Source organism: Apis mellifera, linkage group LG5, assembly GCF_003254395.2.
Source record: "Apis mellifera strain DH4 linkage group LG5, Amel_HAv3.1, whole genome shotgun sequence".
NCBI lineage: Eukaryota > Metazoa > Arthropoda > Insecta > Hymenoptera > Apidae > Apis > Apis mellifera.
The window spans coordinates 9,712,512-9,724,963 of NC_037642.1; the positions used below are offsets into that span (position 1 = coordinate 9,712,512).

Consider the following 12,452-nt stretch of genomic DNA (forward strand, 5'->3'; position numbering starts at 1 on the left):
ATATTTATGTAAAAAAAAGGATTTTTATAAAAATGATTTTTTATTAAAAAAATAAAGATTTTTTTTTTATTACTTTTTTTTTAAATATATATACGAATAATTTTTTAAACATGTAAAAGTATTAAATATTTATTTACAATTTTTTTTATCTTTAATAATTTAAATTATTTACTAAATTTTTCATGTATATTAATGATATTTTATGAATGAATATTTTTATATAAAATTATATTTGTAAAATATAATTTAATCGTTTAAATAAAATTGTTTAAAAATAATCAATGTTAAATGGAAGGTTTACTAGCCTGTATGTATCTATATTCATTGTAGTTTCTATAATATATATAATTTTTTTAAGAAGTTTAATTATATAGTAATTAAGCGATCTGTCTTTAAAATTATTTAATAGTACATTAGAAATTTATTAAGAATTATTTTTTCTATAATATATTGGGAAATCAATTTTTTTTTTATTATTTGAAAGATGGCACTAACCAATATTTTACTTCTTAGTCAAATATCTGGATATGTCGTAGCTCTTGTTTTGTCACTTTGTATTATCATACCAATGAGTTTACATGAAGATGAATTTAGGTAATTGTTGTTTTAAATAAATAAATAAATATTTTAAGACATATAAAAAGTAGTATTAAAATTTATGTAAAAAAATATATCTATTTGATATTTGTTTACAGAGGACATTGTCTGTTATTTTCAACAGGAACTTGGCAAGAATCAGATGGTCAATTTATAGTAAATTGGGCTTCACAAGCTTATTGTAATTATACAATATTTGTTGGTTTGATATTGTTATTAACATCAGCAATACAAATTTATCGACTTTCTTTACTTATGTATCGTGGAGAAGACAGTTCCTTTTTATCTGCATTCATAGATGTTGTTAGTTCAATATTTCTCACAACAATAACTTTAATTGCTGCAATTATTATTACACTTGGATTTATGACTTGGTGTCAATGTATGACTAAAAGATTTCCATCTTGTGAATTAGCAGCTGGAAATGATATTGATAAAGCTGATGGTATAGATACATCTGGTTTTCATATTGAATTGGGTGCAGTTCAATTTGGTACTTGGACCAGTTTATCTATTTGGGTTGGTCTGTCAGTGTTTGCAGTATTAAAATTATTGCGATATCATCAATTAGAAAATATGAAAGTTTCAATGTACAGAGAAAGACAAAGATTAATAGAGGCAGCTAGAAATAATGAAATACAAGAATCAACTTAAAAATATGATTGTGTAACATATTTAAAATAATATTTTATTATACTTTTTAGAAAAATATTTATACTCAATGAAATTAGTTTTAAACGCACATTTTATAATTAATATAATTATATATGATTTAATCTATAATTAATATGATTGTTAATCTATTAAAAAAAATTGAGAAACTATATTTATCAAACTTAAGAAATTATAATGTTGAATTGAATATGATTTGTGATTAAAAGAAATAATTTATTATATATATTTTTATCTTTATACATATCAAGACTGTATAAAACTGCAATTTATAGTCTTTATAACTAGTATTAGAATTTAGATTCAGTATCTTTAATTTAAAATTAATATATATTTAATTTAAATAATATTAACGATATATATTTAATATAATATTTTATTATATTAGTGTATAATATTTTTATCTAATTGTATATAATATGTCAGAACAATATAAATTACAATAATTACACATTTATAAAAAAATATATTAAAAAAAAAATATAGCATAATGATACAAATTGATATTGTGAGTATAGATATTTGAAATCACATCCTATGAATGTGCAAAATAAGAATTTTATGTTCTAAGTAAATATAAATATAATAATAACTATATTTTGTAAATATGTTAATATATTATTATAATATATCATTATTATATATAAAAATATATCAAAATTTATTATATAAAAAAACTCAAATAAATAAATATCTTTTTATATAAAAAATAAAAATTTATTACATAGGAATATTTATTATTTTTTTGCATATTCCAAGTATATTTCTACGACTTCCAACAGGACATTCCTTAGATATTTTTATTATTATAAATGGTTCAATTTCTGATGTACATTCTAATTCAAATGTAATCGTATTTACTGCTATTACTTCATTAGGAGCACAGGGTCCACCTGTAGTTCCTAAAGAATAACATGTGTTATTATATTGTATTATACCATCCTGCAAGCAAGGATTTTTTATACATTTTGGTATAACTTCATTTTTAGGAAGCACAACATAATGTTGTGGTGCACATGGTCCTTGTCTATATGCTTCATGACAACTATTATTCAATGGAAAATATAGAAATCCAGGCTTACAATCACATATCCATGTACTTATATTTCCAACTCCAGAATAAAGAAGCATATTTTTAGGACATGAGTCTGGTATAAATATTGGATTACGTTCTGTTATCTAATTAAAGAAAATTTTTTTTTTTCAACAAATTTTTTAAAATTATTTTTACGATTAAATTAATTTTTTTACCGTCTTAATATTGCCGTTTACATATGTTTCTTCATCACTTGGAAAAACAATATCCTGACAAGATATATAATTCCAAATTATTAATGTATTAAAAACTAACCACTTCATTTTGTATGTATGACACTATAAAATTTTTTGTAAATTTTTTAAAAATTGAAAAAAATATTTAATTATATTCAATATATTTGATTATGTTAATAATAAATAATAATAGGTTATTGAAATTTTTATTAAGAAATAATATAAAGTTATATTATTAAACTTTTTACTTTTTAAGTATTTACTCTTTATTTGAGTATTATTAAAAATGATAATTAAAAATATTGATAAGACTATGTTTCTTTGAATGATTTGATGACTCTGATTTATAAAACATAATTAAAAAAAATGCAAATTAATTAACCAATCACCATTAAGCATATGCTGTTTTTTAAAATTATATTCCCACTATCTTCCTATACAGTTATATAAATGCATATCTTTAAAAAAAAATTAATTTTTTATATTAAATTATTACAAAATTAATATATTTTTTATTTATTTTATAAATATAAATTTATTAATAAAAAATATAACACAATATATTTAACATAAATATATAATATATTTATTTTATAATTTAAATATTTAATATTTAATAATCATCTAACTATCTATATATGGATCAAAATATATTTTTATATCATTAGCACTTGATAAAAATGAACTTTGATTATATTCTGGCCAAGATTTAAAATCCATATAAAGATCAAAAATTTCATTCATATTTAATTGACGAAATTCAGTGAATATATTATAATTTTTTTCTTTTATTAATCTTATGCCACATCCAGGAACTACTTTTCTGAAAAAATTTTAATACAAAAAATATTTATATATTAATATATTTTAATGAAAATTTTAAGCAAATATTAATTCTAATATATTTATACTTACTCCAAAGTTGGTATTATTTTTGATGAAGGTTTATAAAAATTATGTCGAATAAAATGCCAAAAATTGATTATCTGTTCTTTTTCACCAAATAATGTAAAAATATCAGATTTTGGTTCTAATTTAACAACATAAAAAAAAGTATCAATTTCTCTAAATTTATAATTTTTCTTTAATTTTTTTGATGGCCATGGTAAAAATCCTTTTTTATCTAATGTTCCAAATATTTTATAATTAAATAATGTATTAAACATGATATAAGTACTGAAACTTCCTTTACCCTGACATGTCAATTTCTAAAAATACAATACATTGATGATTAATATAATAACTTTCAATAATAATTATTATTATAATTATTTGATTTATAATTAAGTAAAAAATATTATCGAATGTTGTATATATTGAACATATAAAATAAATACTAACATGCCATATAGATGCTGGTAATGCAAAATAAAAAATTATCCTTCCATTTATCATAATGCCTGTTTGAAATATTATACTTAATATTATATGTCTTATAAAATGAGAATTATTTAATGTTCCAATTATTTGCATGTAAGTTTCTTCTTCCCATTTTCTTTTGGATACATTATTAAATAATTCATTAAAATATTTTAATTTATCAGGTATATATAACAATTTGGATATTTTAAGAAAATTTGCTTTAGTTATAATAACTCGATTAGGAAAGATTTTTTGTAAATTATATAATTCAGAATAAAACATATTACGATTTTCATATAAATGTATGCAGTTTATACCAGCTTGTAATAAATCTTTTGTTAATAAACCATATCCTGGATTTAATTCAACAACATAAGACATATTTAACAATAAATCATCTTTAATTAATGTAGCAAATTTATTGCTTACTTTGTTATTTATTAAAAATGGATCACTATTATTTATAGATAATTTTAAATAACGTCGTATAATTTTCCATCTAAATATAAAACCAATATTTTTTAAATATTTAGGAAACACTGAAATTTGGTTATAATTTTTTACAATATTTAAATAATTTATATTATTTGATGATATTGTATAATATGATTGTAAACTTGAATATGAAATATATTTTTTTGTAAAATAAAAAATAACACTATTATATAACTTAATAATTCGTAACATAAAGATTGATAATATTATTAATTTATCATATAATAATATAATAATATTCTATTTATTATTTTGTCATAAAATATTTTTAAGGTTATTCTTATACGTTTCACAATTTGATATAAAATTCGATGATAAAATTTGAAATTTATTTTAGTAGATATTTCAAATTATATTATTTTTTGAGAAAAAAAAATATATATAGTAATCATTATTTTTTATTTTTTATTATAATTAAAATTTATATACATAATACGATTTTAAAACAGTGATACAAAATAATTAAACCTATAACACTAAAGTATAATAATGATTTTTTATATAATTTTAATTTATATATATCGATATCAGTATTTAGTTAAATGTTTGAATTATTATCTGAATAGTGATGCAGTTCGTTATAATTGTTTATTAATTTTTTAATTGATCAGATATTACGAATTATTAATTATTATTAATTTTATATATAATTATAAATTTAATTTTTATTTTATAATTTAAAAATAATGACATTATATTAATCAATATTAATTTTTTAATAGATTTCTATATGTAACAGAAGAATTAATTGAGCGAATTTTATACTGTAATGTAATTTTTAAATCAAAATTTATATTTTTATTTGAAATAAAGTTAAATATTTTCAGCATTTTTATTTAATTTTTTTTATATATTTATAATAGGAATTTATAAAAATTATGATTTTTTGAAATATTATAGTAATTACTATCTAGAGATAATTTAAAAAAATATTGATTGCATTTCATTTCATATGTTTATTATTAGGAATTTCATTTACATTGTTTTCAATATATATTTAACAAATATAAATATAAAGAAATTATTGTTATTTAACTTATTAAACTATCAAAGAGTTAATATGTAGCTTTGGAAAGAACTTTGTAATATTTTATTTTCTTGTATTACTTAATATAACCTTGAAAATAAATATTACTTTCTAAACTTTTTGTTATAATTTTTTATAGTTTATGATCTAGAATAATCATGTGTAAAATATGTTTGGAGAGTTGTGAGTGAAAGATTTAGTGACTCTTGTTAAGAAAAATAGTGTAAATATTTAATATCAGAAATAAATTATAAAATGGCTCAAAGTGCTTGTTTATTATCTCGAATAATGGCCACTTCTGTATCTGCTACTGTAAGAGCAGGTAAAATTATAAGAGATGTTATGACTCATGGAAGTTTAAATATAGTAGAAAAAGGCAAAAATGATTTACAAACTGAAGCTGATCGTTGTGCTCAAAGGTGTATTATTGCTTCATTAAGCCAACAGTTTCCAAATATTACTATTATTGGTGAAGAGGAACCATCAAACTGTGATATACCATATGATTGGATTGTAACTGATGCAGATCAAGAAATGTTACAATTAAAATTACCAACTCATTTGGAAGATATAGATCCTAAGGATGTGTGTATTTGGGTAGATCCATTGGATGGTATTTATATATATATATTATTTATTTCAATTATATTATGTAAATATATTTTATTTTTAAAATATATCAAGTCAAGTTAATGTTTTTAGGAACATCAGAATATGCACAAGGCCTTGTAGAACATGTTACAGTATTAGTAGGAGTGGCAATTGGACATAGAGCAATTGGAGGTGTAATTCATCAACCATATTACAAAAATAATGAGAATGAAATATTAGGACGTACTCTTTGGGGTATTAATGGTGTAGGATTTGGTGGATTTGCACCAATTGCTCCACCACATGGAAAAATAATAGTTACAACCACAAGGTATAATTTTATTTTAAAACAATTAGTTAATTAAATTTTAATGAGAAAATTATAAATATATATTTTTTCAGTTCACATTCAAACAACAATGTTCAAGCAGCTATAAATGCTTTATCTCCTGATGAAGTTTTACATGTTGGTGGTGCTGGATATAAAGTAATTAGAATAATATAAAATTTTGCATGATTGAATTATTATCTTTTAAATAATTTTAGTATTTATATTTTTTTTCAATAGGTAATACTTTTAATGGAAGGAAAAGCTCATGCTTATGTATTTGCTAGTAATGGTTGTAAAAGATGGGATACTTGTGCCCCTGAAGCTATTCTTCATGCAATTGGTGGTACATTAACTGATATTTATGGAGAGTTTTATTCTTATAATGCAGAAACAACATATTCTAATGAAAGAGGTGTATTAGCTACTGCACCTGGTCAAAATCACCAATGGTATTTGAATAATATACCATACGAACTAAAGCAAAAATTAGAACAGTAATGTATATAATTTTACAGAAAATATTTAATATATATTTAAATAGGAGATCAGATATCAAAATATTCTATTAATATGACTAGAATAGAAAACATGTAATTTTTTTTGTATATTTCAAACTTTTTATGAAATAAACTAAAAAAATTATAAAATATTAGTAAAAAATCGATCATTGTTTATAAGAAATATGTTCTGATAGAAATTTTTGAATATTATTTTAGTAATTATTTATACTTATAACATCTTTTGAGCCTCTTCAAAACGAATATAAATATAAACAAAGAATATATTTAAATTGATGATACTTCATATTTTTTTGCTGATATTTTATAATTTTGATTTGAGTGTATCACGTAATACTCGACGCAAAATTTTTCCCGATGCAGTTCTTGGAATATTTTCAATGAATTTTATGCCGCCTCGAAGTCGTTTATGACTCGATACCCGTTCTGTAATATATTTCATTAATTAAACATAAAGAATTAATTAATTAAATGATTAATAATTTACCATTTACGAATTTAATAATATCTTCCGCCGTTATATTAGATCCTTTTTGTTTAACAATAAAAGCAGTGGGTAGTTCTCCTGCTTCTTCATGTGGTAGTCCAATAACTGCTGCATCTTTAATTTCAGGACATGTTAATAATATTGCTTCTAATTCAGCAGGTGGAACTTGAAATCCCTTGTATTTAATGAGTTCTTTCAAACGATCTACTATATAGAAATAACCCTGTTCATCATAATATCCTACATCTCCTGAATGTAACCAGCCATCTTTATCAATTGTTATTGCTGTAGCCTGTTCATTATCACAATATCCTTTCATTATTAAATCTCCTTTAAAGCATAATTCACCGATATTATGTGGTCCTAGAGGTTTACTTGATTTATCTCCATTGATTGGTATTACTTTTGCTAAATATAAGGAAAAGGTTCATAAAGATAAATGATTAATGTTCATAAAGATAAAATTTATAAAACAAATTTTTAATATTTTACCTGCTATTCCTGGTACCAACGTTCCTACACTTTTATATTCTGTATTATTATCAGGTGAGTTCATAACAGCCAATGTAGTTTCTGTTAGTCCATATCCTTGCTTTATTGTTGGTACATTTAATCTTTTTGCAACCATTTTTGCAATTTCCTCGGATAGAGGTGCTGCACCACACCTAATAAAAGATATAAATAAATTTTTGATTTTTGAAAAAATTAAAAATCTTTTTTTAATAAAATTTTTTTTTGAATTTACCAAATCTCTTTAATGCTAGATAAATTGTATTTATCTACAATTGGATGTTTTGCTAAAAATACCATAAGTGGTGGTACAACAGTTATGTGCTCAATTTTGTACTTTTCTATGGCATGTAAGAACATTTTTTCTTCAAAACGTGGAAGAATAATACTTTTATTTCCAAAAATAAGTCCTACTAACATTACAGAAAAGGAATATACATGGAAAAAGGGCAATAAGGCTAAACTTGTTATATTGGTATTTAAAATATTAGGTGATACAGCTGCAAGATTTTTTATTACAGACAAAAAATTTTTATCTGTTAACATTACTCCTTTTGGCAATCCTGTAGTGCCACTGGAACATGAAATAACTGCCACATGATCATTAACATTTACTGAACAGGCATGAAAGTTATTATCAATGATTATGTTTGATGTTAGACTGTTAATACTTGGTAATTTATTATTTGTAGATTCTGTTAATATTATAAGTTTTGGCAACCAGAATAATTGAGGTATAATTTTATATATATTTTTTGCTCCAAATATCGATATAAAAATGTATTTTGGTTTGGATATATTTAATGCATGTTTTAATTCTCTTTCTGTATAAAGTGGATTCAATGGGCAAACAGTAACACCTAAATAAAATGCAGCACAAACTATTAGACAAAATTCTAGATTGTTTTCACTACATATAGCTATTCGATCATCTTTTCTTAATCCTTCTTTACTAAGAGCAATTGCTAATTTTTGACTAATTTCTAAAATTTCTTTAAATGTTTGTGTTTTTCCTGTATAAGCATCTATCTGAAAAAATTAAAGTTATTTTAACTGATATGAAGTAAATATATTATTTCTATATAAATTTTAATAAAAAGAAAAAGGATTATTACTTGTGCTATCCAAGAATCACGAATACTTAATTGATTTAAAATCAATTGTCCTAATGATATATTTTTAAATTTCACATCAGATAATGATGGCCCATATAAAATATTTTCTTCTTTCATATTGAATATTATTTTTTTTATATTTTATAACTACTGAAAAATCTATTTTTTATTTAAAAAATTATATTTAATAAGCAAGTAATCTTATTTTATTTGAACAACTATATATATAAAAAATAATTAAAATTTGCTTACCTACTTATAGAAATAAAATTACAATTAAATTGAATTGAATATTTTTTAAAATAATATAATTACATTTATTTAAATTAAATGTATTTTTAATAGAAAATACAAAAAAAAAATTATAATATTCAATACTATTTTATTAAATACATTTATCTATAATCTATATAACTATATTCGCTTTTTTTCGCACTTATTATGAGTAACTGTGATAAAATATGGGGAGTGGTAAAGTAAAATAATTATTTAATTTTTATATTAATCATTTTATATTTTTTTTATCAAAATTTATATTTATAAATACAATATCAATAAATTTAATTAATTAAAATGTTATACGAAACCAACTTTCTATGTATCTAGCTTTATTATTATTTACAATTTAAATAAAGTAATCATATATTATGGCTATAAAATTACTAAAGATGGCAGCACATAAGTTGAAATTGTGTACTAAGTTTAATCTGTAAATCTATGTTATAGGTTAAATATGAGTGTACGATTAAAACAGTTGTACTCGTTTCATTTATCAACAAATTTTTGAAAACGATTAAAAAAAAATAAATCGTTTAGAGAAACACGAACTAATAATAGAAAATGGGTGTACCAGCATTTTTTAGATGGTTGAGTCGAAAATATCCTTCTGTAATAGTAGAATGTATCGAGCAGAAGGTAGGTTAGATTATTTATTTGGACGAAGAATATTTTTCTTATGATATCTATATGAAATATTATGATTTTATAGCCGATAACTACAAATGGTATACGAGTACCAGTGAATTCGGCAGAACCAAATCCAAATGGAATAGAATTTGATAATTTATACCTTGATATGAATGGTATTATACATCCTTGTACTCATCCTGAAGATAGGTAAATATTTGGAGAAATAATTATTAACTTATAATATAATTAAATTACTATGTAATAATAAATATTTTTTAAGACCTGCACCACAAAATGAGGATGAAATGATGGAAGCTATTTTTGAATGCATTGACCGTTTATTTCGCATTGTAAGACCAAGAAAATTACTTTACATGGCAATTGATGGAGTTGTAAGTGTTTATTTGATTATTGGAAATCTAATTGTATTACTGATTATAAAAGTAATTATACATGTGTTATATTCATAGGCACCTAGAGCAAAAATGAATCAACAAAGATCAAGACGATTTAGAGCATCAAAAGAAGCAAATGAAAAAATTAACGAAATAAAAAGAATACGTTCTGAATTATCTCTTAAAGGAGCATCTTTACCTCCTGAAAAACCAAAAGAAGAGCATTTTGATAGCAATTGCATTACACCGGTTTATATAAAATTTCATCATTAAATTTTATATACAAAAAACAATTTTGTATCTTAATTCAATTTTAGGGCACACCATTTATGGCAAGATTATCAAAATGTTTGCATTATTATATACATGACCGTTTAAACAATGATCCTGGATGGAGAAATATAAAAGTAATTTTGAGCGATGCAAATGTGCCAGGAGAAGGAGAACATAAAATAATGGATTTTATACGTAGACAAAGAGGTAAGTAAACAATTAGATATTTAAGATATTATTATATTACATGAAAAATTAAATTTAAATTTTTTTTTATTTACATATAAAAGCACAACCTGATCATGATCCTAATACACAACACGTTTTATGTGGAGCTGATGCTGATTTAATTATGTTGGGTCTTGCAACTCATGAACCTAATTTTACTATTATTCGTGAAGAGTTTAAGCCAAATAAACCAAAACCATGTGATATATGTGGTCAATTAGGACATGAAATGCAGGAATGTACGGGTGCAGAGCCTAATCAGAGGGAAGAAGCGAATCCTTTTGGATCTGAATGCCAGTACATATTTGTGCGATTAAATGTACTCAGAGAATATTTAGAAAGAGAATTGCAAATGCCTAATCTACCATTTAAATACGATTTCGAGCGAGTTATCGATGATTGGGTGTTCATGTGTTTCTTCGTAGGAAACGATTTTCTTCCTCACCTTCCATCTTTGGAAATTAGAGAAGGGGCAATAGATAGACTTGTTAATTTATATAAAAAAACAGTATATAAAACAGGAGTACGTAATGTATATTAAAGATAAAAGTAAAGAAATAATGTTTTATATAATTATGTAAAATTTTATGATTATTTTTTTATTTTTGAAAATTTTTATTTTTAAAATATGAAATCAATAATATAATAAATAAATAAAAATTAATCTAATAAAAATCAGTTATAATATTGTAGTTTAAACAAAGTGAGAAATATTCAATAATAATAATTTTTATTATTAATTGTAGGGATTTTTAACAGATAGTGGAGATGTTAATTTAGACAGAGTTCAACTGATAATGTCTGAATTAGGCGATGTTGAAGATGAAATTTTCAAGAAAAGGCAACAAAATGAATTAGCCTACAAACAACGTGAAAAAGATAAAAAAAGAAGATTATTGGGAATTAGTAATAATAAACCAAAATGGATTCCCACGGGACAATTTGCACCGACGGTATATTTTTCTTAATATTTATTAAATAACGATTTTTAATTTTAATAATATTACATCTTTGTTACAGCGTATTGGTGAACATATCAAACCAGTACAAAATGCACGTTATGAAGCTTACCAAATGCGTATTCATGGTCAAAATTATCATACAAGTGAAAAAGGAAATGCTAAGGAGATGTTAGAAAGTATGATACGTCCTGAAGTATGATCTATATTTCTATTTTTATTTTTGTGTATATTTTTTACATATTTATATATCATATTTATATATCGATTGTTTATAGAATTCGACTGATCATGAACGAAAACGAAAAAGTGAAGTAGTTGAAGATGATTCAGATGATGATCAATCTCACGATGAAGTTAGATTATGGGAAGATGGTTTTAAAGATCGTTATTATGAATCAAAATTTGATGTATCTCCTGATAATTTGGTATTCAGGTGAGAATATTTCATGATATAATTATATTATATTCCATAAAATTTGAATTTTAAATTTTATTTATTTATATACAGAAATAATGTGGCATTGCAATATGTGCGTGGTTTGTGTTGGGTTTTACGATATTATTATCAAGGTTGTGCTTCATGGAAATGGTATTTTCCGTATCATTATGCTCCATTTGCTAGCGATTTCATCAATATTGGTGGTCTTTCTACCGAATTTGAAAAGGGAACTATACCAGTAAGTATATTTGAAGGGAAAAATCGAATAA

General features: G+C 22.6%; 6 protein-coding genes across 12 annotated transcripts in view; 3 read left to right on the forward strand and 3 right to left on the reverse strand.

The window, feature by feature from the left end:
• Positions 1-314: 314 nt before the first annotated feature.
• Positions 315-1,254, forward strand: LOC411524 (transmembrane protein 179). 2 transcript variants are annotated; one of them, XM_394996.7, is made up of 2 exons: positions 315-594; positions 696-1,254. In XM_394996.7, the coding sequence occupies exons 1-2, from the start codon at positions 485-487 to the stop codon at positions 1,249-1,251; spliced, it is 666 nt and encodes a 221-aa protein (XP_394996.5). In that variant the 5' UTR covers positions 315-484; the 3' UTR covers positions 1,252-1,254. The 2 variants fall into 2 exon arrangements, with proteins under 2 accessions (XP_394996.5, XP_006567902.2); XM_006567839.3 differs by having other exon boundaries at positions 427-594; positions 722-1,254.
• A 710-nt stretch (positions 1,255-1,964) lies between these two features.
• LOC726429 lies at positions 1,965-2,877 on the reverse strand. The gene is made up of 2 exons (XM_001120848.5): positions 2,521-2,877; positions 1,965-2,448 (listed from the first exon to the last, which is right to left on the reverse strand). The coding sequence occupies exons 1-2, from the start codon at positions 2,626-2,628 to the stop codon at positions 1,990-1,992; spliced, it is 567 nt and encodes a 188-aa protein (XP_001120848.2). The 5' UTR covers positions 2,629-2,877; the 3' UTR covers positions 1,965-1,989.
• Positions 2,878-3,138: 261 nt separating this feature from the next.
• LOC726530 (dimethyladenosine transferase 2, mitochondrial) lies at positions 3,139-4,629 on the reverse strand (the record flags this gene model as incomplete). Its single annotated transcript, XM_026441022.1, has 3 exons — positions 3,139-3,364; positions 3,457-3,749; positions 3,883-4,629. Coding segments are annotated over 3 exons (1,239 nt in total), but the record flags the coding sequence as incomplete, so codon positions are not given.
• A 232-nt stretch (positions 4,630-4,861) lies between these two features.
• Positions 4,862-6,875, forward strand: LOC411106 (3'(2'),5'-bisphosphate nucleotidase 1). Of its 5 annotated transcripts, none has more exons than XM_026441021.1 (5): positions 4,862-4,879; positions 5,565-6,038; positions 6,110-6,347; positions 6,419-6,503; positions 6,585-6,875. In XM_026441021.1, exons 2-5 carry the CDS (start codon positions 5,681-5,683, stop codon positions 6,843-6,845), a joined length of 942 nt encoding a protein of 313 aa, XP_026296806.1. In that variant the 5' UTR covers positions 4,862-4,879; positions 5,565-5,680; the 3' UTR covers positions 6,846-6,875. The 5 variants fall into 5 exon arrangements, with proteins under 5 accessions (XP_026296806.1, XP_016767786.1, XP_006567899.1 ...); XM_016912297.2 differs by lacking the exon at positions 4,862-4,879 and adding an exon at positions 5,148-5,164; XM_006567836.3 differs by lacking the exon at positions 4,862-4,879 and adding an exon at positions 5,373-5,480.
• Positions 6,876-7,129: 254 nt separating this feature from the next.
• Positions 7,130-9,124, reverse strand: LOC411105 (luciferin 4-monooxygenase). Its single transcript, XM_394579.6, has 5 exons — positions 8,978-9,124; positions 8,098-8,891; positions 7,845-8,017; positions 7,353-7,760; positions 7,130-7,291 (listed from the first exon to the last, which is right to left on the reverse strand). Exons 1-5 carry the CDS (start codon positions 9,092-9,094, stop codon positions 7,170-7,172), a joined length of 1,614 nt encoding a protein of 537 aa, XP_394579.2. The 5' UTR covers positions 9,095-9,124; the 3' UTR covers positions 7,130-7,169.
• A 564-nt stretch (positions 9,125-9,688) lies between these two features.
• LOC408840 (5'-3' exoribonuclease 2 homolog) overlaps positions 9,689-12,452 on the forward strand; it is a 28,592-nt gene continuing 25,828 nt past the window's right edge. For both annotated transcript variants that reach the window (XR_001703112.2, XM_392371.7), the window contains exons 1-10: positions 9,689-9,892; positions 9,966-10,093; positions 10,167-10,278; positions 10,357-10,530; positions 10,599-10,761; positions 10,845-11,305; positions 11,529-11,735; positions 11,803-11,937; positions 12,020-12,177; positions 12,253-12,421. Coding sequence is in view for 1 of the 2 variants with exons in the window: in XM_392371.7 (XP_392371.3) it covers positions 9,818-9,892; positions 9,966-10,093; positions 10,167-10,278; positions 10,357-10,530; positions 10,599-10,761; positions 10,845-11,305; positions 11,529-11,735; positions 11,803-11,937; positions 12,020-12,177; positions 12,253-12,421 (1,782 nt within the window). In the remaining variant the exon portion in view is untranslated. The remainder of the gene's footprint in view (positions 9,893-9,965; positions 10,094-10,166; positions 10,279-10,356; positions 10,531-10,598; positions 10,762-10,844; positions 11,306-11,528; positions 11,736-11,802; positions 11,938-12,019; positions 12,178-12,252; positions 12,422-12,452) is intronic.